This window comes from Hypanus sabinus, chromosome 3, assembly GCF_030144855.1.
Source record: "Hypanus sabinus isolate sHypSab1 chromosome 3, sHypSab1.hap1, whole genome shotgun sequence".
NCBI classification, from domain to species: Eukaryota; Metazoa; Chordata; class Chondrichthyes; order Myliobatiformes; family Dasyatidae; genus Hypanus; species Hypanus sabinus.
The window spans coordinates 35,428,596-35,455,760 of record NC_082708.1 but is presented as its reverse complement, the minus strand read 5'-3'; the positions used below and the strand labels follow the sequence as shown (position 1 = coordinate 35,455,760).

General features: G+C 39.1%; 1 protein-coding gene across 4 annotated transcripts in view; it reads left to right on the top strand.

The window, feature by feature from the left end:
• The window catches only part of nbeaa (neurobeachin a), a 790,167-nt gene that overhangs the window by 503,447 nt on the left and 259,555 nt on the right, over window positions 1-27,165 (top strand). For all 4 annotated transcript variants that reach the window (XM_059964072.1, XM_059964073.1, XM_059964071.1 and 1 more), the window contains one exon: window positions 16,684-16,808. In XM_059964072.1, coding sequence (XP_059820055.1) covers window positions 16,684-16,808 — 125 coding nt within the window. The remainder of the gene's footprint in view (window positions 1-16,683; window positions 16,809-27,165) is intronic.

The window sequence follows — 27,165 nt, the reverse complement described above, 5'->3', positions numbered from 1 at the left end:
GTTTTGTCTCCTTTGTCACAAACCAATGAAGTAATTTTTGTACCTTTGTTTATTTGTAAGTAATATTTACTAGAGAGCTTTGGATCTTTAGATAACAAATGTATTTCTTTTTTCAGTTCCAGTTTGATATCCAGATTTTCTAGTATATGCATATGCTTCTAAATGGAATTAAAATCATAGAATTCTACAGCAAAGAAACAGGCCCTTAGGCCCATCACATCCATACTGACCTTTTAGCACATACAGTACTATGCAATAGTCTCAGATACATACAGCTAGGGTCCTTAAGACTTTAGCACTGAACTGTCGTAATTTTATATATTGCTCTCCCTCATTCCAGGGAAGTAAACTTTAGTTTCTTTAATCTCCCATACCTAATGTGCTACAATCTAGGCAATATCTTGGTGAATCTCTTCTGCAGTCTATTCAGAATCAGAATTAGAATCAGGTTTATTATCACCGGCATGTTAAGTGAAATGTGTTAACTTAGCAGCAGTAGTTCAGTGCAATACATAATCTAGCAGAGAGAGAAAAAAATAAATAAAATAAAACAACATAATAATTAAACAAGTAGATCAATTATGTGTATTGAATAGATTATTTAAAAATATGCAAAAACAGAAATACTGTATATTAAAAAAAAGTGAGGTAGTGTCCAAAGCTTCAATGTCCATTCAGGAATCGAATGGCAGAGGTGAAGAAGCTGTTCCTGAATCGCTGAGTGTGTGCCTTCAGGCTTCTGTATCTCCTACCTGATGGTAACAGTGAGACAAGGGCATCCCTGGGTGTTGGAGGTCTTTAATAATGGACACTGCCTCTCTGAGACACCACTCCCTAAAAATGTCCTGGGTACTTTGTAGGCTAGTGCTCAAGATGGAGCTGACTAGATTGACAACCTTCTGCAGCTTCTTTCGGTCCTGTGCAGTAGTCCCTCCATACCAGACAGTGATGCAGCCTATCAGAATACTCTCCACAGTACAACCATAGAAGTTTTTGAGTGTATTTGTTGACATGCCAAATCTCTTCAAACTCCTAATAAAGTATAGCCGCTGTCTTGCCTTCATTATAATCACATCGATATGCTGGAACCTCACTTGGGAATTTGAAGCTGTTGGGACCAGGTTAGATCCTCAGAGATCTTGACACCCAGGAATTTGAAACTGCTCATTCTCTCCACTTCTGATCCCTCTATGAGTATTGGTATGGGCTCCTTCGTCTTACCCTTCCTGAAGTCCACAAACAGCTGTTTTGTCTTACTAACATTGAGTGCCAGGTTGTTGCTGCAACACCATTCCACTAGTTGGCATATCTCAGTCCCGTATGCCCTCTTGTCACCACTTGAGATTGTACCAACAATGGTTGTATCGTCAGCAAATTTATAGATGGTATTTGAGCTATGCTGAGCCACACAGTCATGTTTATATAGAGAATAGAGCTGTGGACTAAATACACACCCCTGAGGTGTGCCAGTGTTGATCAACAGTGAAGAGGATATGTTATCACTAATCTGCACAGACTGTCAAAGATCACAATCACATCACATTCAGCGATTCAGCACAATCACATCTTTTCCATTGTGTAATGACCTGAATGACACACAATATTCCATGTGTGGTATTTCTGGTAGATCTGACCTGCTCCTAGGAAACCCGTATTCAGAGACAAGAACAGAAGAATCTTTAGCATTGTTTTCAAATTATCACTGTATAGTCATCACTTTCATTAAACAGCTCTCCGAGTACAGTCAATAAATATCAAACATCACTGAGAATGAATTTGCATAGTCAAAAGGGCTGGTTATATATTAACTGTTTGCAGATCCATTGCTGAGAGCTATGCCAACTAATTAAAGTCAAAGTAAATTTAGTGTCATAGTACTTAGGTACTTAATGTTATAGTACCTCAACTATTCTGGTACATATGTCAGGATTCTCTGTTAATTTCAGTTCCTCCAATACCATCATCCCTGTGCTTCTGAAGTGAAACTCTCCAAACTTAACGTACTGTGTCCCATCCGAAGGTGGATCACGAATGTCTTCTCTGACAGGAGACAGGATGTGAGACTAGGCAAACACATCTCCATATCCCACTCACTCAGTACTGGTGTGCCACAGGAATGTGTTCTATATCCTGTCCTAGTTCCTCATACACCAGTAACTGCATCTCTAGTGACTCATCAGCTAAACTGATAAAATTTCTGGACACCAATGTCATAGAGACAATGAATCTTTGAATATAAGTATCACCAGGAAGTAAACAAGTTAGTGTTTTGGTGCAAGCACAACAACTTGGACCTGAATGCCCTCAGAACTGTGGAGATGCACATCAACTTCAGGAAAAATTGTGTCTCCTCTCCTCCCACTCATCATCTATAACTCTACAGTTAGCACCATTTCAATATGCAGGTTCCTAGGCGGCATTATTTCGCAAGGACGTCACGTGGGAGAACCTTCATTAACAAAAAGTCTTGGCAGAGGATGTACTTTGTGTGGCAATTGGTAAATTTCTGTCTTCCCCAGAACTATCAGGTGCAACTCTACACTACCATCATAGAGAGCATCCTCACATCAGTTATTGCTGACTGGTTTGGTGCAGCATCCTATCACAATATGTGAAAAGTACAAGAAACTGTGAGGTCATCCAAAAAGGTCATTGATTTCAGAATACCATCACTGCAGGACTTAGACTGTAAGAGCATAAAAGATAGGAGCAGAATTAGGCCATTTGGCCCATCGAGTCTGCTCTGCCATTCAATCATGGCTGATCCTTTTCTCCTTTTCTCAACCCCATTCCTGGCCTTCTCCCCGTAACTTCGAAGCCATATTCAACCAAGAATCTATCAATTCTGGCTTACTACACCCAGCGGCCTCTTGTAATTCCATAAATTCACCATGCTCTGGCTAAAGAAATTTCTCCACATCTCTGTTTTAAATGAACACCCCTCTATCCTGAGGTTGCTTCTTCTTGTCCTAGACTTCCCCCACTTTGGGAAACATCCTTTCCACATCTACCTTGTCTAGGCCTTTCAACATTCAAAAGACTTCAAAGACTTCCACTTGCTGTTTCCTACCCGATCAGCCAACGCTCTAACTGTGTTAGTACCTTTCCTGTAATACCATGGGCTCTTAACTTAGTAAGCAGCCTCATGTGTGGTACCTTGTCATAGGCCTTCTGAAAGTGTTCATTTTTGAAATGCATATATCCTGCACCTTCCTCACTTTTCCCAGAAACTCACACCATTGCTGCTTTGCAGTCATCCCTGCCAGGAGCTCCTTCCATTTACTTTGGTCAACTCCTCTCTCATACAACTATAATTTCCTTTACTCTACTGAAATACTGCCATGTCAGACTTTAGTTGCTTCTATAAAATTTCAAGTTGAATTCAGTCATATAATGATCACTGGCTTATAAGAGATCTTTTACCTTAAGCTCCCTAATCACCTCCTGTTCATTTACGTAACACCCAATCCAGTGTAGCTGACAGCCTGGTAGGCTCAATAACAAACTACTCTAAAAAGCCATTTTGTAGGCATGCAACAAACTCATTCTCTTGCGATCTGTTGCCAACCTGATTTTCCCAATTGACCTGCATGTTGAAATCTCCCATGACTATCATAACATTGCCCTTTTCACATGCCTTTTCTATTTCCTGTTATAATTTATGGTGCATATCCCAGCTACTGTTAGGAGCCCTGTATATAACTGCCATCAGCATCCTTTTACCCTTAGCATTTGTTTAACTCAACCCACGAGGATTCAACATCTTTCAGTCCTATGTCACATCTTTCCACTGATTTGACACTATTCTTTGCCAGCAGAGCTATACCACTCCCCTGCCTACCTTCCTATCCTTCCAATATAACATGCATTGAATTGAATTGACTTCATTACTTATATCCTTCATATACACAAGGAGTAAAAATCTTTATGTTACCTCTCCGACTAAATGTGCAATGTGTAATTGATAGTAATTTATAAAATACAGTATGTACAACAGGGTAGTCAGTAAAACATAAAAATAGAGTTGTGTCAGCATGAGTTAAGCAGTCTGATGGTCTGGTGGAAGAAGCTGTCCCAGAGCCTGTTGGTCCTGGTTTTTATGCTGTGGTACCATTTCCTGCTGAATGTAACCTTAGACATTCAGTTCCCAACTAAAACCATCATCTGTATTAATGCAACAAGATCATCCACCTTATTTCTTATACTTGCATTGAGATAGAACACCTTGAGTGGTGTATTTGCAACCCCTTTTGATTTTGCATGCCTAATGCACAGATACTCACCCTTCTGCCTGCAATTTTGTCTTACCATCTTCCTGCCCTTCTTGACAGTCTGACTGCATGTTATCTTTGCCTCTTTACCATCCGTCCTATCTTGAGTCCTTTTATTCCACTTCCTACCCTGCTGCCAAACTCTCCTCACAGCTCTAACAAATGCCTACAAGAATATTGATCCCCCCTCTGATTTAGGTGCAACCTGTCCCTTTTGTACAGGTCATACCTCCCCCAATAGAGATCCCTAAGATTCAAGAACCTGAAGCCCTGCCCTCTGCACCAGCTTCTCAGCCATGCATTTATCTGCCAAATCATCCTGTGTCTGCCGTCACATGCACTTGGCACAGGTAGCAATCCAGAAATTATTATTCTAGAAGTCCTGCTTTTCAGCTTTCTCCCTAGCTATCTAAATTCTCTCTTCAGGACCTCATTGTTTTTCCTTCCTATGCCATTGGTACCAATATGCACCAACACATCTAGCTGCTCTCCTTCCCTCTCTGAAATGCTGTGGACACGATCTGAGATGTCCCTGACCCTGGCATCTTGGAGGCAACATACCATCCGGGTGGCCCGTTCACATCCACAAAATCTCCTGTCTGTTCCTCTCTAAATATTGAATCCCCTATCACTTCTGCTCCCCTCTTCTCCCTCTTTACTTTCATCACCATGGACTCATGTTCAGTGCCAGTAACCTTGTCTCTGTGGCATTCCCCTAGGAGGTCATCCCCCCACAACAGTATCCAAAACTGTATACTTATTTTTGAGGAGGATGGCCACAGGAGTGCTCTGCACTAACTGCCTATTAACATTTAGATTTTTCCTGACAGTCACCCAGCTACTTACCTCCTGCAACTTCAGGGTGACTACTTCCCTGTAACTCTGATAGATTATTTCCTCACTCTCTCGTATAGGACAAAGGTCATCCGGCTGCTCCAGATCCGTAACCTAACACAGTCTTCAAGGAGCTGTAGCTGGATGTACTTCACACAGATATCATTCCCTGGGAGACTCTGGATCTCCCAGAGTCTCATGCAAATTGCCTTTTCCAAAAGGTCACTTCTGGAAAGTGATAGGTCTGTTAAACCAAAAACTTCATGCCATCTTAAAAGTTTACTCCCTCCAGGCAGTTAATCTGATAAACCATTTAGTTAGCTCCCCTCTATCTATTATCCCTGTCACTTTATGGTAAACACTTTATGCCACTTTTTATAATGCTGTTTACATTGTTTATACCTTCTGGCATTTATGTATTTATATACATTGTATTCCATATCTGTACTTTAATTTCTAATTTCTATTTTTATATCATTCTTTATTTTTTATAATTATTGAATGTTGTATCTGTTGTATGCTGCAACCTGATCAACACACCACAGCAAATTCTTAGTACTTATAAATATATATATAGCAAATAAAGTTGATCCTTGATCACAGAAGTCATAGAATATGACAGCATAGAAACAGGCTTTTCAGCCCATCTAGCCTATGCCTAACTATGATTGTGTCTCGTACCATCTAGCTACACCCAGACTATATCCCTCCATAACCCTCCCATCCATTTACTTATCCAAATTTCTCTTAAATTTTGAAATTGAATTGAAACCCTCCAGTTCCGCTAGCAACTCGTTCCACACTCTCACCACCCTCTGAGTGAAGAAGTCCCCATTCCTTGATATGTTACCATCTACTACTTTGAGATTCATTTACCTGGCAGACATTAAAGGAAAACAAAGAAATACAATGGAATTTATGAAAAACTAAGTAAGCAAAACTGCCAGACAACCAATATACACAAGAAGACAAATTGTGCAAATAAACAAATAATACTGAGAACATGAATTGTAGAGTCCTTGAAAGTGAGCATAGGTTGTGGAATTCGTTCAGAGTTGTGGTGAGTGAAGCTATCCTCGCTGATTCAGGAGCCTAATGGTTGTAGGGTAATATGCTGCTGAATGTACTGCTGTGGGACCTAAGGCAACTGTATCTCCTGTCCAATGATGGTGGCAAGAAGATTGCATGGACTGGATGGTCGGATTCTTGATGCTTTCTTGGGTCAGCACACCTTGTAAATGTACTGATTGACAGGGAGGGTTTTTGTCTGAAATAGACTGGACTGTATCCACTACTTTTTGTACACTTTTCTGTTCATAAGCATTGGTGATTCCATACCAGGCTGTGATACAACCAGTCAGGACATAATCCACTATAGTCAAAGTTTTAGGTGGCATGCCAAATCTATGCAAATTTCTAAGAAAATGGTAGTGCTGTTGTACCTTCTTTGTGACAGCACTTATGTGTCTGTCCAGGAGAGATCCTCTGATATGATGACACCATGGAATTTAAAGGTATGCCCTCGCCATCTCTATAGCAGATGCAATCTCTCTGGCTCTCAACTCAGCATTTGATCACCTGGGTAATAGATTCCTACGTAAGGCTGCTGTTTATTAACTACAGTTTAGCATTCAACATGCAGCTCAACATTTAACACAATCATGCCCTTAGTTCTATTCATCATCATATCCTGTAGCCCTGTACCTCCCTCTACAACTGGATCCGCACCGGGAGACCATAGTCTGTGCAGATTGGAAATAACAATTTCTCCTCACTGGCAATCAACACTAGTGATCCTCAATGATGCCCACTACTGTACTCTCTCTACACCCATAATTGTGTGGCTAGGCACAGCTCAAATGTCATCTATAAATATGATGACTGACAACACAACTATTGTTGGCAGAATTTCAGATGTTGATAAGGAACACATGAGTGAGCTAGATCAGTTAGTTGAGTAGTGTTGCAGCAATGACCTTGTTCAATGTCAATAAGATTAAGAAATTGACTGTGGACTTCATGAAGGGTAAGCTGAGAGAACCCACATCGGTCCTCATTGGGGTCAGAAGTGGTAAGGGTGAGCAGATTCAAATTCCTGGGTGTCAACATCTCTGAGGATCTATCCTGGGCTCAACATATAGATGCAATTACAAAGAAGGCACAATAGCAACTACAGTATATTTCATTAGGAAGTGGTAAGGGTGAGCAGATTCAAATTCCTGGGTGTCAACATCTCTGAGGATCTATCCTAGGCTCAACATATTGATGCAATTACAAAGAAGGCACAATATCAACTACAGTATGTTTCATTAGGAGTTTGAGAAGAATTGGTATGACACCAAACAACAAATTTTTACCGAAGTACCATGGAGAGCATTCTAACCAGTTGCATCACCATCTGGTAAGGAGGAGCCACTACAGAGGATCAGAAAAAGCTGCAGAAAATTGTAAACTCAGCCAGCTCCATTGTGGGCACTAGCCTCCCCAGCATCCAGGACACCTTCAAAAGGTGATGCCTCAAAATGGTGGCATCCATCATTAAGCACCCCCAACCATCACTTAGGACATGGTCTCTTCTCATTTCTACCACCAAGGAGGAGGTATGGGAGCCTGAAAACAACACACTGAACATTTCAGGAATAGCTTCTTCCCCTCCGCCATCTTATTTCTGAATGGACAATGAACCCATGAACACTACCTTGGTATTTTTCCCGCTCTTTTTGCACTATTTACTTGATATAATTTTTATAATATACAGTATATACAGTATACTTTTTGTAATTTATAGTTTTATTATTATGTATTCCAATGTGCTGCTGCTGCAAAACAACAAATTTCACAACATATTGGGGAGCATGCCTTATGAAAACAAGTTGAGTGAGCTTGGCCTTTTCTCCTTGGAGCGACGGAGGTTAAGATGTGACCTGATAGAAGTGCATAAGATGATGAGAGGTGTTGATCATGTGGATAATCAGAGGCTTTCCCAGGGCTGAAATGGTTGCCACAAGAGGACACAGGTTTAAGGTGCTGGGAGTAGGAGCACAGAGGAGATGTCAGGGGTAAGTTTTTTACGCAGAGAGTGCATGGAATGGGCTGCCAGCAACTGTGGTGGAAGTGGATATGATAGGGTCTTTTAATAGGTACACGGAGCTTAGAAAAATAGAGGGCTATAGGTACGCCTAGTAATTTCTAAGGTAGGGACATGCTTAGCACAACTTTGTGGGCCGAAAAGCCTGTATCGTGCTGTAGGTTTTCGATGTTTCTATGTGCCAGTCATATTAAACCTGATTCTGATTAAATTAAATTATGATCAAATGGCCTGCTAAACTAATCCCTCCTGCCTGTACTCTGCCAATGTTCTTCCATTTTTTGCACATTCATCTGTGTAACTAAGCTCCTCTTGAACATCCCTATGGTATTTGCCTCTATCATCACACCAGGCAGTGCAGTCCAGGCACCTTTATTGGGCCCACGGTTGCATCCAACCATGGATATTGCATCCTAGCTGTCTACATGATACACAAGACAGTATGTAAGCCAAGGCAGTACAATATGTAGAGCAAGCTGTTGCCCATGTAGCAGCTTCCCCCTCTCCATTCAGCTAATGAATCGAAAGGAACAGCAGAGAATGATTCAGTTTTGCACCAGCAGTATCACAGGAGTTGCCAGTCAGAGCTGAACTCAAAATAGGAATGCCTTAGGATTCTAGTTCCGGATTTTTTCCTCAGGGTTTACTCTGAAGCCTTCCTCACGAATGAGTATATCTGCAAGGCAGCAGAAGTTTCTCCTAGATGAGCCATCAACCATGGCTGATGAGCTCCATCTGCCCAAAGCTACTGGTTTTAAGGCACCAGTAATCCACCTTTGCTTCTCCTCCTGTAAGAAGAAATGGTTCCACCAGGCTTATTAAGCCAAATATGAAGGCCAGGAGCTGGACTTAGGTGTTAGAGGCTTTTTGAAACACACACCATTAGAAACGTGATAGGTAGTGGGAACTTGTCCCCAGTACCTTACCTGGCTATAACAACCTTAAGAGACCAGACACCCATCGCTTTATATAAAAATCTAGCTCCACACATCTCCTTTGAATTTAACCCCTGTGAATTTAAATAATACCCCTCAGGTATTAGAAATTTCAACCCTGGGCAGAAAAGATATTGGCTGTCTAACCAGAATTTTACAAGGCTGCACACTAACTTCCAATTCTTGAACTCAGGTCCTCGACTAATAGAGTTGAGCATGTTATCTGCCTTAGTTACCATGCTATCAACCAGAGTAGCACTTTCAAAGGAGCTTTGAACTTGGACCCCAAGATCCCTTTGCTCATCAATGGTGTGGAACATTCTGAAGACAGAAGGTGAGCGCCCAGAGGTCATGGTTCATACTGTCACCAATGACATGGGTAGGAAAGGGGAAGAGATCCTGTGTAGTGAGTATAGGGAATTAGGGAGCAGGACAACCAAGGTAGTAATCTCTCTGTTACACCCAGTATCACACACTAGTCAGGGAAACTGCAAGGTTCCAATAAAAAACACTTGGAGTACTGTGCTCATTTCTGGTCACCTCACTACAAGAAGGATATGGAAACTGTAGAAAGGGTGCAGAGGAGATTTACAAGGATGTTGCCTGGATTGGGGAGCATGCTTTGTGAGAATAGGTTGAGTGAACTTGGCCTTTTCTTCTTGGAGTGATGGAGGATGAGAGGTGACCTGACAGAGGTGTATAAGATCATGAGAGGCATTGATCATGTGGATAGTCAGAGGATTTTTCTCAGGACTGAAATGGCTAACACGAGAGGGCACAGATTTAAGGTGCTTGGAAGTAGGTACAGTGGATATGTCAGGGGTAACATTTTTTTTATGCAGAGAGTGGTGAGTACATGAAATGGGCTGCCGACGACTGTGGTGAAGGGTCTTTTAAGGAACTCTTGGATAGGTACATTGAGCTTAGAAAAATAGAGGGCTATGGGTAACCCTAGGTAATTTCTAAAGTAAGTACATGTTTGGCACAGCATTTTGGGCTGAAGGGCCTGTATTGTGCTGTAGGGTTTCTGTATTTCCATGTTTCAATGTTCAAGGTATTGGTACTAATTGTACTATCTCTTTATATCTGATCTCTCAAGGTGCAACTCTTCACATTTGGCTAGGTTAAAACTCCCATCTGCTTTTTTCCACCCTACTCTGCAACTGATCTATGTTCCACTGTATCCCTTGGCAATCTTTTATGCTATTCACACCACCACTAATCTATATCTTCTGTAAACTTACTAACCTGCTAATCTACATTTTCATACTAGGTCATTTATAAATATCTCAAACAGCAGAGATCCCAGCATGTGCAGAACATCACCATTCACAGACCTTCAGACACAGCTGTGAAATTGTTCCAGATAAATAGTGCATCTATCCTCCCCTCTCTCCCCCCCCCACACATTCTCTCCCTTAACTTCTCTACCTTTTCTAAACCCTGAAGCATTTAGCATCCATTCCTATCCCTCCCTCATCAGAGACTGTGCTGCAGACTCAACATCATAGTTCTATGATTCCATGTATTGACCCATGCTCTGAATTCATCACCCTCACTATAATACTCCGAGCTTTTAAATTAAAGGTCTATCACCTTGTCCTCACTAGTCCTGACATCTACTTTCCTCTCAATTCCTTCACTTTCTGATCAGGTATTCTGGTTCCCTTCCTCCTGACAAACTAGTTTAAATCCTTCCAAGTAGAACCAGTGAACCTCCATGCCAGTAGATTAAATCCCTTCCAATTAAGCTGCGGCCATTCCTCTTGAGCAGGCTACTCCTGCCCCAGAGTAACATTCCAATGATCTAAGAATCTGAAACCCTGCCACCTGCATCAGTTCCTCAGCCACACATTCATCTGTTCTCTCTTACTCTTCTTGCCTTAACTAGCACATGGCACCAAGAATAATCCGGATAGTACTGCATTCAAGGTCCTACTATTCAGCCTCTTGCTTAACTCCCTGTACTCACTGTGCAGGACCTCTCCTCCCTTTCTACCTATTTAATTGCTACTAATGTTGTCCACAGCCTCAGACTGCTCATCCTCCCCCTAAAGAATATTTTACAGGTGCTCTGAGAGATCCTTGATCCTAGCATGCAGGAGGCAACGCACCATCCTGGAATGGCTTTCATGGTCACATGATCTCTTATCCCATCTGGGATCTCCTATCACTATTGCCCTTCCTGACTTTACCCTTCTCTGATAAGCCTCAGATCTAGCTACAGTGCAAATGACTTGGCTGTTGCTGGTGTGCCCTGATAGGTCATTCCCCCTACCACCCCAGCAATATGCAAAGGGATATACTTATTGCCAAGGGGAATAGCTGCAGGGGAACTTGTATGACAGCCTATTCCCCTTACTTCTTAGTGGTCATCCATTTACCTGAAGCCTGAATCATGTAGTCCTAACTCAATTACTCCAAATACTATTGAGTTGACTCAATACCATTGACTCAATGCCTTGTGCAGCCACATGGGAGCAACCCCTGATTGCCCTCACTCAAATTATGAATCAGTAATTCTTCATGTTGAACAATGTGTGGAAACGGCAGTTAAAGCGTTTTGGGAATATTCTAAAAATTCTGAACTAGGATTTAATGCCCTCTCAATTCGAGAATGCACCTTGATCATCTTGGTTGAATTGGGAGGAAGGGCATCACTTTTGCTGTATGAATCTATGATAGTTGTGAACAGCGATCTTTTGTTTTTCTCTTGTGTCACCTGGAGAACTTTGGTTTCTGCCCTTTCATTTCTCCACCTTCCCCTTTTCTGCGACTTAGATTATTCTAGTTTTCTTTTACTGTTCCAGTTCTGCTATAGGGTCACCGACTTGAAACATTAACTCAGTTTTCTTTTTCATTCAGACACTGTCTGACCACTTGAGTATCCCTTGCATTTTATGTTTATATTTCAGATTTTCAGTATCTGCAGTTTTTGCCTTTTAAATCAAATGGGGGCCATGTGGGGTTGAATCTAAGGACCAAAAATGTCAAAATCACACTGCTGGATTTACCTCCAAACTTCTTGAGGAGGTGAGAAGAGCAAACTCGTAAGCAAATTTTAAAAAATGAGAAGGATTAGAATAAAGTCTGTATAAAAGGTATGCATTTACTGAAATGGATTCAGGATCCAAAATTTGCTCTTATAGGAGGAAAAGTGTAATGGTTAATGAATGTTGTTTTTATAACGAGAAGATTGTTTGCAGTGGAATTATATAGGGCACAGTACCCAGTTTCCGTGTTTTTGTAATTTCCATTAAATTAGAGCCAGATTTAAGGGGTAAATTAAAGAAGAATGCAAGTGATACAGATTATTGGCTATTTGACTGTAAGAAGGAAAGATTTAGACTGTGGAAATATGTGGATAGTCTTTTGTGCAGGAAAGTGCTGAGAAGTATGATAATATATTGGAAAGATGCAAAAAGCAAGAATATTGGGTGATGTGTAGGAACCTGATGTTTACTTTTACAGATTCATAACCTGCTATCTTCTTTCCTTTATGAAATTAGGGATAGAATACAATAGCAGGAAGGTTATAATAGAACTATATACAATGCTTTTCTTAAATCAAAGCTTGAATTCTGTGAACAGTTCTTCTCATGATATAACGAGAAAGATGTGATTGATCTAAAGAGGACATAGAAAAAGTAGACAAAGATTCAGTATCTTCTGGACTGATAAACTGTAGCTGAAGAGGTATTGTTAAGCTAAATTTGTTTTCTTTGAAACTGACTAGAGACTTAAAGTCAATAAAATTATGAGGGGCTAAGACAGAGTAAATAGAAAGGGTCTTTTTCCAGCATCACACTTGGATGCAGCAGCCTTTCTGGGTCCAAACGGGTGTAATTATTCATCCTTTATGTGCTTCACAAGACACTACTTGATATTAAGAACACCAAGTACTGCAGGTTGATACCACTAGCGAGTTGTTGGATAACGATGGAGCTGGACTTGTGCACCATGTTGCATCTTCTTCAGCCACCCAAGGAAGAATGTACCATAGGCATCGCTAGATCCAACAGACAGTACAGTGATTATCTTTGACATTTTTTGTTGCAAGACCCTGTTGGACTTTGGTAATGTAAAATACTGGTAGTCTAATTCTGTAGTTCATTGGAGAGACTGATGGTGAGGGAACTGCATTGCCTGAATTGCTGCGTGGACATTGCCCTCATGCTTGGTTGTCACCTGTTGCAGCGACCTGAGTTGGAGTCACCAGAGCTGGCTCTGTGTTGCTGGATTCTGTGCTGGGTGTTGGCCCCTTCCACTGATGCTGTTCTCCAGTGTTCACTTGTTGAACACTCAGACTGCAACCCTGACATTCATTTTCTTGTGTGCATACTCAGTAAATCCAAAAACCATAATAGAATCCAAATGAAAGAAAACATCTAGCAGGAAGGGCAAACAACCAATGAGCAAAAGACAACAAATTGTGCAAATACAAAAGAAAAAAAATCAGTAATAAATATCGAGAACATGAGATGAAGAATCCTTGAAAGTAAGTCAATAGGTTGCGGGAACAGTTCAGCAATGGGGCAAGTGAAGTCATACCCACTGGTTCAAGAGCCTGATTGTTGAGGAGTAAATACTGTTCCTCAAACGTGGTGTAATGAGTCCTGAGGCTTCTGTACCTTCTTTCTGATGGCAACAGTGAGAAGTGAGCATGGGCCTGGATCGTGGGTGTCCTGGATGCTGCTTTCTTACAACAGCACTCTGTGTTGATGTGGTCAATGGTGGGAGTAGAAACATAGAAAAATGTAGCACAATATAGGCCTTTCGGCCCACATGCCAAACATGTCCCTACCTTAGAACTACCTAGACTTTACCCATAGCTCTCTATTTTTCTAAGTTCCATGTGTCCATCCAGGAGTCTCTTAAAAGACATGATCATTTCCGCCTCCACCGCCGCCACTGTCAGCCCATTCCACGCACTCACGACTCTCTGCGTAAAAAAGTCACCCCTGACATCTCCTCTGTACCTACTTCCAAGTACCTTAAAATTGTGTCCTCTCATGTTAGCCACTTCAGCCCTGGGAAAAAGCCTCTGATTATCCACACAATCGATGCCTGTCATTATCTTATACACCTCTATCAGGCCACCTCTTACCCTCCACTGCTCCAAGGAGAAAAGACGGAGTTCTTCACTCAACCTATTCTCATAAGGCATTCTCCTCAATCCAGGACTGGCTCATTGACCTCCAGTTTCCTCCTGAAGTTAATAATCAACTCCTTGGTCTTGCTGACATCAGTCAGATTTTCAGTATCTCTCCTACATGCTGATTCCCAGCATCTTTCATTTGGCCAGTGACAATTAACCTTGAACTTCTTAGTAGCGGAGTCAAAAACTAAGGGACAAAAAGTTTAAAGTGATCAGTGGGAGGATTAGAGGAGAGATGAGGAAACATATTTTCACCCAAAGTCTGGTAGTGGCCTGGAACTCACCACGTGAAAGGATGATGATGACACAAACCCCTCTTACTTTGAAACATATATGTAAGGAACCATAACTACAGAGCAATAGACCTAGTGTTGAAGGATAGGACTAGATTGAGTAAACCTTCTGCAAACTAGTGGGTTGGATGGTTGCACCTGAAATGGAGATTTCTATGTTGTATTTTATTTGCTATTTGTACACCCATTGTTGGAGAAAGGGTTCACTGCAATGTATATAGAATGTTTTTGAGTCAACATTCCTTCATCAACCAAAAAAAAACACCATTCACTTAATTATTACAGAACCAGGCTCAAGCACGGCTTCTATCCCACTGTTATCAGATCTTTATACAATAAAGATGAACTCTTAATTTCTCAGTCTACCACATCATGGTTCTTGCAGCTTTTGAGGCATCACGGTAGCATTGTGGTTAGTGCAATGCTTTACGGTACAGGCAACCCAGGTTCAATTTCTGCTGCTGCATGTAAGGAGTTTGTACGCTCTCCCCATAACCACATGGGTTTCCTCTGGTTTCCTCCCGCAGTCCAAAGACATTCTGGTTGGATTAAATCAGGAGTTGCTGGGTGGTGGGGCTTAAAAAGCTGGAAGGTCCTATTCCACACTGGTCATAATAAATAAAATAATTTATTTGTATAATTACACACATTCTGTTACTGTACAAATTCAATGTATTTCTGTCTGCCTCACGACATACAAACAGAAGCTTTTCACTGTGGTTCAGTGCATATGACAATATCAAAATGATTACCAATATTTCTGGAGCAAATCTGGTAAAAAGTGATTTGTAAACACAGGTAAGCTTATACTGACAGAGATTCCTCTTCAGCTTTTGCTTTTGTGGAGTTATCATCATCCTCAGAGAGTCCTTCTGTGGTCAAGTGATTGAGCGTGCATCCCTTTTCCCACATGGTGCTAATCGTCAAGCAAGAAGAGATGGATGAGTGATTTGGTGAAGATCCACTGTCTATTTTTACTAGCACACTAATTTCATAAGTGTGCCCACACAGCAGTGTAACTTTATTTTTTGGAAGTGTTTAGCTTCAATATCTAATTAAGGCTGTTAATTCCACTTGAATTATTGTTAAATGTGAAGATAGCTTTCAGTTTTGCTTTCCAGTCGGCTACAGGATCATTACTACAATAAGACAAAATATAAAAAATGTATGGCACTTGAGTCTAGACCTCACAGCAGGCATATTATGTGCCTACAGAATTAAGCCTATTTCTTGTAATAGGATGTTTTCAGTAAATACAATCTGCTTCTCTGAAACAAAATTTCTCAGGACATGAAAGGGTTAATTGAAAGCTTGAAGTATTGTCCAAGGCCTTCAATAATGTTGTAATAATAATTTATCTAGACAATTACCACATGCTAGAACTTTTTGAGCTTTAATTCAGCTTTATTAATAATGAATAAAATTGCAATTTTCTTAGTTTGCTTTTTGCCTGTGAGAATTATTTCAATGAATATTTCAACACATTATTTTAATCATGGTTCTACAACCTCACGCAAAGCAATATTTTATAGTTCCAAGTTCAGTCTGCAGAGGGACTAGAGTCATTAAATAGCGTGCTGTTTGCTATGAGGTCCAATTGCATGATTTACAAGCCTTGTTAAAAACACTGTAAAGGGGGCAAGCTGTGCCATTTATAAATGTAATTTGATGCTGTATTTGTTAATGGTCCTGCTCTGATTTATGTCAATGGCAGTTTGTGCTGCATTATGACTCAGGCTAGTTCAATTTGTTTATATCATTTGTTGTAACAGAAATAAATGCAAAAAAGCCAATTTGTCCAAATTTTATATGAATGATGTTTGAATATATATCATAAAGAGGAAGCAGTGCAGCAGTTAATTACATGGATTGACACTAATAACCATTGATGCATTGTCATTTATAAATTTACAACTGTAGTTTTCTACTACATAAGTGATAAAATGTTCTTACATTTCTATACTGTTTTACTGTTGTTTGTGGCAGAAAGTTGATTTTTTAAATAGAAAACAATTCTTTTACTTGAATATTGGATTATGATCTGCTAACTCTAAATATCATTTTCAGAGTTGTGAATATATGTATCTCTTATGTATTTTCACAGTCAGCAACATGATTTTTGGCGCCTAGACTACTGGGAAGATGACTTGCGTCGTAGGCGCAGGTTCATACGCAATCCCTTTGGATCCATACATCCTGAAGTCCTATTGAAATCTGCAGAAGACTATGGTTAGTTCACAATTTTATTTTTTTCCAGGGAAGCTTCTGAGAGGAAAATACAATCAATTATGACAGGCAGATAAATAAGTTTGTAGAGTTGCTTTGTTTAATCATTTAAATATATACCTTTTTTCAGGAATTAACTGTTGGACACCAAAGTCAAAATTGAGTTTACAGTCATATATGCAAGTACATACAGTACTGTGCAAAAGTCTAAGACACATATATATAGCTAGGTTGCCTGGGATTTTTGCACAGTACTATATTTGTCAACTAGAGCAGAGAGCAAGTTTGTAAGTCTGGTGGGAACAAAGGATGTTGGGAATGGTGAGATTGGAGCATTGTGGGAGGGGTGTGGGTCACATGGCAGAGAAGGACTACCAGTGGGGGTGGGGGGGGTGTGGCTCAGGTGTGGACACACCCAGCTCTGAGCCACCAGGCAAGGTAATTTAATTCCAAGCAATTAGTTTATTGATTATCAGAGAATTGTCTCTCTGATGCTTCCCTGCCCCTCCCCTCTTCCTTCCTTCCTGTTTTCTCAATCATGATTCCCCTCTCCCTGCCCCCTTCCCACTCTCAGTCCACATTAAAGACCATATCCGAATCAGGTTTATCATCACTCACAAATGTCATGATTTTTTTTTGTTGCAGCAGGACAGTGCAGTTCATAAAATTACTATAGTACTGTGCAAGTGTCTTAGGAAGTCTTAGAAAGTCCCTAGACTTTTGCACAATACTGTATATGCACAAGCGTAATGAAAGAATTAGCTACAGCAGTATCACAGGCACATAGCCAATTTGTAGTGTACTTTAATACTGGGATTTCATTGGTTGATCTTAAAAGATCTTATTCAGAAGGGAAATTCCATACCAAGGATATAATGCAGTATGCAAACAAGACACACTTGCTGATATCTGCATGGTTGATGAAACCTTCAAATTGACAGTTGGCTGTAATTTCCATATTTACAAATTAATAAAGATTAATATTTGTTTCAGAACAGCTCCCTGCTCATTAAAAATATATTTTTAATTATGAGGAGGAATTTCTTTAGCCAGAGAGTGGTGAATCTTTGGGATTCATTGCCACAGATCGTTGTGGAGGCCAAGTCATAGGGTATATTTAAGGCAGAGGCAGATAGATTTTTGATTAGTCAGGGCACAAAGGGGTATGGGAAGAAGGCAGGAGGTTGGGGTTGAGAGGGAAATGGATCAGCCAAGATGAAATGGCAGAGCAGACTCAGTGGACCAAATGGCCTAATTCTGCTGCTATATCTTATCTGTCTATATCTTATGGAGGATAGGAACCAGTACAATAGAGCTGAGGATGAGCCAGCAGGTTTACAAGTAGATGATGGGAGTAATATGAATGTAAGGAAGGACAAGCCAATGAGTGGGTACAAATGCATACAGCACAAAGAGTTAAATTGTACCACAGAGACAAAATTAAAAAGGGCAAAGAATGCAGGACTGAGGATGGTGTATTTAAATGGACATAGTGTTCGGAATAAGGTGGATGAACTCGTGGCACAATTAGAGATTGGTCGGTATGACACTGAGTCATGGCTGAAAGAAGGTCATAATTGGAAACTTATACAAAGGATATACTTTGTATCAAAAGGACAGACAGACAGGCATAGGTGGTGGTATGACTATTGTCAAAAAATGGAATTACTTCTTTAGAAAGAGGTGACATAAAATGTTGAATCTTTATGGGTGGCGTTAAGAAACTGCAAGGGGAAAAAAATTATGGGAATCATATTGGCCTCCTGCTGTGTGGTTGAGATTGCAGAGAAAACTGGAAAAGGCATGTAATAATGGTAATGTCACAATTATAATGTGTGACTTCCATATGCAAGGGGATTCAGAAAATCAGGTTGGTGTTGGATCGCAAGAGAAAAAATTTGTTGAATGCCTACAAAATGAATTTTTAGAGCAACTTGTGTTTGAGCCTACTCAGGGAAAGGAAATAACCCAGATCTTGTTAGGGAGCTTAAGGTAAAGTAACCCTTAGGAGACAGTGATTATAATATGATTGAATTCATACTGCAATTTGAGAGGGAGAAGCATAAATCAGATGTATTAGTATTGCAATGGAATAAAGGGAATTACAGAGGCATAAGGCAGGAGCTTGTTCAGGTGGATTGAAGGGGAATGACGACAGAGCAGAAGTGGCTGAAGTTTCTGGGAATAGTTCATAAGGCACGGATAGATATATGTCCCACAGAAGAAGTTCTCATATGACAAGGGTAGGCAATCATGGTTGACAAGGGAACTTAAGAACTTCATAAATGCCAAGGAAAGAGCATATAATGAACAAAAGTGACTGGATAGTTTGATGATAGGGAAGTTTTTAAAATCCAACAAAAGGCAATTAAAAAAGCCAAAAGAAGGGAAAAGATGAAATATAAGAGCAAACTAGCCAATAAAATAAAGCAGGATATTAAAAGTTTTTGCAGTTATATAAAGAATAAAAGGGAGGTGAGAGTTGATATTGGACCACTGGAAAATGATGCTGGTGAGGTAGTAGTGGGGGACAAAGAAATGGCAGATGAACTTAATAAATACTTTACATCAGTCTTCACTGAGGAAAACACTAGCAGTGTGCCAGATGTCCATGAATGTCAGAGAACAGTGTCATTGCTATTACAAAAGGAAAAATGCCAGTCTCAAGGTGGAGAAGTCACTTGGACTAGATGGACTACATCTCGGAGTTCTGAAAGAGGTTGCTTAACAGATAGCGCATGCATTGTTTATGATCTTTCAACAATCCCTTGATTCTGGCATGGTTCCTGAGGACAGGAAAATTGCAAATGTCATTCCACTCTTTAAGAAGGGAGGAAGGCAGAAGGAAGGAAATTATAGGCATGTTAGCCTATTCTCAGTAGTTGGGAAGTGTCCAGTATTAAGGACGAGGTTTCAGGGTACTTGGAGACTAATGATAAAATAAGAAAAAGTCAGTATGTTTTCTGTAAAGGGAAATCTTACCTGACAAATCTGTTAGAGTTCATCAAGGAGGTAACAAGCATGCTGGATAAAGGAGAGAGTGGTTATCACTTACTTGGAGTTTCAGAAGGCATTTGACAAGCTGCCACATATGAGGCTACTTAACAAGATAAAATCCCAAGGCAAAATACTGGCATGGATAGAGGATTGGCTGACAAGCATGGGGCAGCAAGTAATAATAAAGGGGTCTTTTCTAGTTGGCTAGTTTTCCTATGGTAGGCATGTCCAGAACTAAAGGGCACAGCCTCAAGATTGAAGGGCAACCCTTTAGGATAGGAATTCTTTTTAGCCAGAGAGTAGTGTATCTGTGGAAAACTCTGACATAGACAGCTGTGGAGGCCAACACTGTGGGTATATTTAAAGCAACAATTCATCGTTTCCTGATTGGTCAGCACATCAGAGATTATGGTGAGAAGGTAAGCGTTTGGGGCTGAGTTGGATCTGGGATCAGCCATATTGGAATGGCAGAGCAGATTTGATTGTCTAAATGGCCATATTCTGCTTCTGTGTTTTAATGGTCTTCTGATCTTTTGCTCTTATGGTTATTTTGTCTACAAGGTGCACTTCTGAAAATCAGATCAGTATAGCCCACAATGGATTTTCCTAAAATTAAAATTGCAAAGAATTGATTTTCAACTCTATTATCTGATTTTTGTTTTAATTTTGTACTTTTTTGGGGGTTGTCTTGCTCACTTATTAAATTTTGCTTTGTCTAGACCAAAAAGAATTAACCTCATTCAGTTCAGGTCCGTTACAAAAGATGGTGATAATTGTTGTCCCATCTCAGATATTAAAATTTATGAATTTTGAATATGTTGTTGTTCAAAGTTAAGTTTTTCTCATTTAGGAGAGTTGAAAACAAGCACTAAAGTTGGTCAGTATGACAGTAAAAAAATCTAGAGCTGTAATATTACAATTTTGGGCATAATGATTATCAATAATGAGCTGTGTTTTTCTAGCAACACACACAAAATGCTGGTGGAATGCAGCAGGCCAGGCAGCATCTATAGGGAGAAGCGCTGTCGACGTTTTGGGCTGAGACCCTTTGTCAGGACTAACTGAAAGGAAAGATAGTAAGAGATTTGAAAGTAGGAGGGGGAGGAGAAAATGCAAAATGATAGGAAAAGACCGGAGGGGTGGGGTGAAGCTGAGAGCCAGAAAGGTGATTGGCAAAAGGGATACAGAGCTAGAGAAGGGAAAGGATCATGGGACAGGAGGCCTAGGGAGAAAGAAAGGGGGAGGGGAGCACCAGAGGGAGATGGAGAACAGGCAGAGTGATGGGCAGAGAGAGAGAGAAAAAAACAAACAACTAAATATGTCAGGGATGGGGTAAGAAGGGGAGGAGGGGCATTAACAGAAGTTAGAGAAGTCAATGTTCATGCCATCAGGTTGGAGGCTACCCAGCCGGTATATAAGGAGTTGTTCCTCCAACCTGAGTGTGGCTTCATCTTGACAGTAGAGGAGGCCATGGATAGACATATCAGAATGGGAATGGGACGTGGAATTAAAATGTGTGGCCACTGGGAGATCCTGCTTTCTCTGGCGGACAGAGCGTGGGTGTTCAGCAAAACGGTCTCCCAGTCTGCATTGGGTCTCACCAATATATAAAAGGCCACACCGGGAGCACTGGATACAGTATACCACACCAGCCGACTCACAGATGAAGTGTCGCCTCACTTGGAAGGACTGTCTGGGGCCCTGAATGGTGGTGAGGGAGGAAGTGTAAGGGCAGGTGTAACACTTGTTCCGCTTGCAAGGATAAGTGCCAGGAGGGAAATCGGTGGGAAGGGATTGGGGGATGAATGGACAAGAGAGTCACGTAGTGATGCACCATCAATAATTCTAGGAGACTGGAAGTGAACGATAGGCTTTTATTAATAGCGAAAAGGGAGCACAACACGTCGAAGACTGAGGGAGGAGCAGTGCCCCAATCGGCGGGGGTAGGAGAGTCCTTGCCAAAGAATTAAGCTCGGAGATGGAGCCAGCAGAGGAAGAGTTTGGCATCATGGCGCACGCGGAACTCACTGAGGTGTGGGCTCAGGTTTCTAGGTTGCCATGTGAAATGGATCTGGTTTAGCTCACCAGTGCCTGATGTTGGAATATAATTGATAATGAATTGTAAGCAGGTGTTGTACAAAAACTGTAATTTTTTATTAGCAATACACTTTAGCTGTTTGTGAAACTCCCAATAATTGGCAATTTGTGAGGGCTTAGTATCCTAAAGCTCAATTTATATGTATCACTCGGATTGGTGCATAAACTAACTAATTTTATTACATTTTTTTAATAACATTTTAATTCACATTGCAACTCAGCAAACCCGACTGGAGATTATTTCAACCACCAGATAGAATCAAGTTAAGATATTGGTAATTTTTTCTCCATTTTTCACTCAGGTCTTTTAAATTTTTTGTACAGTACTAGGTTACTGTTATTGATTTTACAATTTGAATATTTAACAAATCTTTTTCTAATACAACTACCTCTCAAATAATCTTACTATCAAAGATTATAAAATGTAAACTGTTTTTAAGAAACAAAAATATCTATCCATTTTATTTTTTCATTAACTTAATCATTTGCTGTACTGAATCAAATGCATAAACATGTTGGGCAAATGTGGAAATGTACAAAATATTGGACATTTTGGGGACATTGAGGTATTGTTAATTTCATGGCAGGATAGGGCAAGTCCCAGAGATCTGTCTGCTTCAGTACATCTGACAGATAGGATTGGGATATTTCTGACAGAATGCTATATTTGGAAATCTGTGGAGCAATTGCTGTCTGGACATAAGCAGGTTTCTTGAGGCAGTTGAAAAAGGGAAGTGCTGGGAAAATCATTTCTGTTCCTCTTAATTCATATAAGTCACTTAACTTCTGAAAGAATGTGAAGAATCTAGTGAGAACAAAACATATTTATTAGAATGCTTCCATCTCTGTTTAGTGTGGAGAAGCAGGTGTTAAATGAATGGAATTTGATGGTGGCATATGAAATATTGATTTTTTTATATCAGGTAAATAGATGCTGTTTCCATTGGTAAGTTCTTGAAAGACTAGGAAACACATATTTAATATTTTCACTACAAAGTACCAGTGGGAGTGAGAGAGACAGAACAGCAGCCAAGCCACTATCACTTGTGTGCCATCTTTGTGGAGTTAGCACATTCCTCATGTGACTATGTACATTTTTTCCCATGTTCCAGTGACGTGTAAGTTGATAGGTTAGTTGACTGTATATTTCCCTTAATTTGGTGAATGGTGGAATGTGGGGAAAATTGATAAGAGTATGTGCAGAATTTAAAAAAAAACATAGAATGAACGTAGGAATAGTATAAATGGTTGTTTGATGGTTGGCATAGACTTACTGGGCTGGAGAGCCATTTTCCATTATATAAGAATGTCTCAGTATCAAACTTTTAGACAAAGAGTAGTAAAAATCTGGAGTTCAAGTTCATTTCCAAGAGGGATGAAATTGAACAGAGGCTTTTTCAGCATCTAATGAGATAACACATTCTGGGATTGTAGATGATGAAGTATAAATTATGTTAATCAATTTTCTAATATTAAAAAAGGAATACCGATTCCTAATAAAACCAGTTTGATCTTCTGAAATAATCTGTGGTAATACCTTTTCTAATCTAATGGCTAAAATTTTTGTAAGAATCTTAGAGTCTACATTTAATAATGATATAGGGCGATAAGATGCACATAAAGTAGGATCTTTATCTTTTTTAAGAATTAGAGAGATAGTAGCTTCATAAAACGATTGAGGTAGTCTCTTCTTAACAAACGCATCATTAAAGATTTCACATAGCCAAGGAGAAAGCAATAAAGAAAAAGTTTTTAAAAATTCTACAATAAAACCATCGGGACCAGGAGCTTTCCCTGAATTCATTGATGAGATTTAGCCTCTCTTATTTCATCCATAGAAATAGGAGCATCAAGCAAGCTACAATCTTCATCTATCAGTTTAGGAATATTCAAGTTATTAAAAAAATTATCCATCGTAAACCGGTCACCGTCAAATTCTGATTGATATAAAGATTCATAAAAATCTTGAAAAGTGTTATTGATTTCTTTATAATCAGTAGTTAAATTACCGTCTTGTTTACGAATTTTAATAATTTGTCGCTTAGTCGAAATAGCTTTTAATTGATTAGCTAACAATTTACCAGTTCGATCACTATGAATATAAAATTGAGCCCTAGTCTTAATTAATTGATTCTCAATTGAAGAAGATAATAATAAACTATGTTCCATTTGAAGCTCAACTCTCTTCTTATAAAGTTCTTTGGTAGGAGTAACGGAATAAATCTTATCAATTTCTTTAATTTTATCCACCAATAAAGCTATATCTGAATATCTTTGTTTTCTTTTACCAGCGGAATATGAAATAATTTGTCCACGAATAAAAGCCTTGAAAGAGTCCCAAAGTATTCCTTTATCAATCTCTTCATTATAGTTTGTTGAAAAAAATAAGTCAATTTGTTATTTTATGAAGGTAATAAATTCTGGATCTTGAAGCAAAGTAGCATTAAGTCTCCAAGATCTAGTATTGATAGAAGAGTCCGGAATCTTGATAGATAACTTCAAAGGCGCATGATCCGAAATAGCAATAGAATCGTATTTACAATCAATAACATCTGTTAATAAACGATGATCAATAAGGAAATAATCAATTCTAGAATAACTATGATAAACATGTGAAAAAAATGAAAATTCTTTATCTTTAGGGTTCAAAAACCGCCATATTTCAGTAATTCCAGAATCAACCATAAAAGAATTAATAAGTAAAGCTGATCTATTCGGAAGAGTTCGAATAGGTTTAGATCTATCCATTGAAGGATTCAAACAACAATTAAAGTCTCCACCCATAATCAACATATATTCATTCAAGTTAGGAAGAGAAGTAAATAAACGTTTAAAAAATTCAGGACAATCAAAGTTTGGAGCATAAATATTAACTAAAACAACTTTCCGATTAAAAAGTGAGCCAGTTATCAACAAAAATCTACCCTGTGGATCCGAAATAATTTCATAATGTGTAAACGAAATTGAGGCGTCTATAAAAATAGACACACCCCTAATTTTAGCGGTACAATTTGAGTGAAATTGTTGTCCTTTCCAGAACCTAAAAAAACGTTGATTATTCTCCCTCCTAATATGGGTCTCCTGTGCAAAAATAATATTAGCGTTCAATCTATGGAATACTTTAAATATTTTTTTACGTTTAATCGGATGATTTAAACCATTAGTATTCCACGAGATAAAGTTAATAGATTTATCCATCATACCAATATTAATTGTGTGTATCATAAAAGGTTAAAAAGACACATGACCCACAATTTAGGAAGAAGGAAAATTGATTCAGGAGCAACCGGAGATCCTGACACCTCAACAATATTAACAATTTAAAGTCAGCCCATAAACTAAAAGCAAAAAAATAAAAAGCAAAAGCGTGAAAAAAGATCCCTCCCCCCTCCCCCCACCCTTTGAAAGAAAGCCAAGCGGCAGGCGCATAAACTAATACTAATATTACCCCCATTTCAAGATGGCAGCTCCATAAGAAAATTTTTTTAAGAAAAAACTATATAACACCCTAATTAAAATATAGAGTTGCAAAAAAAAATATATATATATACCTACATATATATACATACATACACATACACACACACATCAGTCAAGAAAAAAAACTAAAATAGTAAAACCAGAAAAATCATTAATAAAAAAAAAATGAACATTAAAGTTTAAAAATGTAATACACCTTTAAAAAAGAAATTCCATATTCAGATACAAAGATGACGTTTCACAAGCCAAGACTTATGGGAAGAAGAAACGACATTTTGAGAAAGCCATATTACAAAATATGAATATAAATTCAGCAATCAAAAAAGTTATCAAAATAGAATTTTTTTAAAAAAAAAGATTTAATAGACACTATAACATATATAAAAAAAAGACTAAAAAAAAAGAATTCAAAACCTTTGTTCCATTTCTAAATACAGGCAAGCAAATAAACGCTTATAAAAAGTAAAGACTTATGGGAAGAAGAAACGACATTTTGAAAAAATAATTCATTATTACAAAATACAAACGTGTATAAAAAAGGATATTATAAAAATTAAAACAGCATCTATAAGCAATAATAATAGTAGTAAAAAAAAAACCCAGACCTATAGTCCAAAATAAAAAGTTATAACCCAACTTCCAGGGTTAAAACTTAAAATGAAATGGCATCCTCTCTCCAAAAAAAAATCTTCAATGTAACTCATAGTTCAAGTTGCACTAGAGGATCGATATTCTTCAACAAATTTCTTCGTTTCTTCAGGAGTGTTAAAAAAGTGTAGACTGTTGTCGGGCAGCACAATTCTAATATACGAGGGGTCAGTGGTGATTGATAAGTTTGTGGCCTAAGGTAGAAGGAGATGTGTTATTAACTTCAAACTTTCTGCATGCGCTGAAAGAGATGAACTACATGTGCATGTAATAAGAGCTGTATAACTCAACTCCTTCTACCTTAGGCCTTGAACTTATCAATCACCCATCTGTGGACACTTTCTGGAGGTCCAAGATCTGTATGTTCCACGATCGCTGGACTAAGTGTGTAAATGTAGGAGTGGACTATGTTGAAAAATAAATGTGCTGGATTTTCTAAAATTGACTCCTTCTACCTTAGGTCACAAACTTATCTATCACCCCTTTTATATATATATATATATATATATATATATATATATATATACACACACACACACACACACACACACACACACACACACACACACACACACACATAGGGAAAAGCAGTATAACATTAGATGATCATCACCATAAGATGAAAGTTTAAATCTTAGCCTTTGTTTTAAGTTAGTACTTAGTCTTTCCTGTGATTAGAAAATAGGAATCTTGGCTAAATTACCAGACAGCATAAATTATGGTGAGGTACAGTGCTAGCATTGTAGATTAGCAAAGGTTCTGCTTTGGGTTGGACTTCCAGAGCACACTTACTGGATATCCACAGGACAGTACTGTCGAAGACTAAGACAGTACATTCAAATAGAATTGGAAAGGAAATGAGAGTGAATTTTTGTGGTGATGCAGGGCAAGAGAAAAGGATTGGAATTGAGAGGATAGTTCTGGTTGATGATCTCCTTTCATGCCAACAATAATTTTATAATAATTATTCTGTGATTCTGTGTGAAGCTTTTACCACTTGGCTTTCCCTGGTCATTTGCCACCTCTTCTTGTGATGCTGCTCCTAAATGTGAAGACATGGAGAAGTGAGTTTGAAATTATGCCATCGAACTGGTTGTAAGAATGGACCACACCTATTGGTCCTCATTTGCTTTATTCG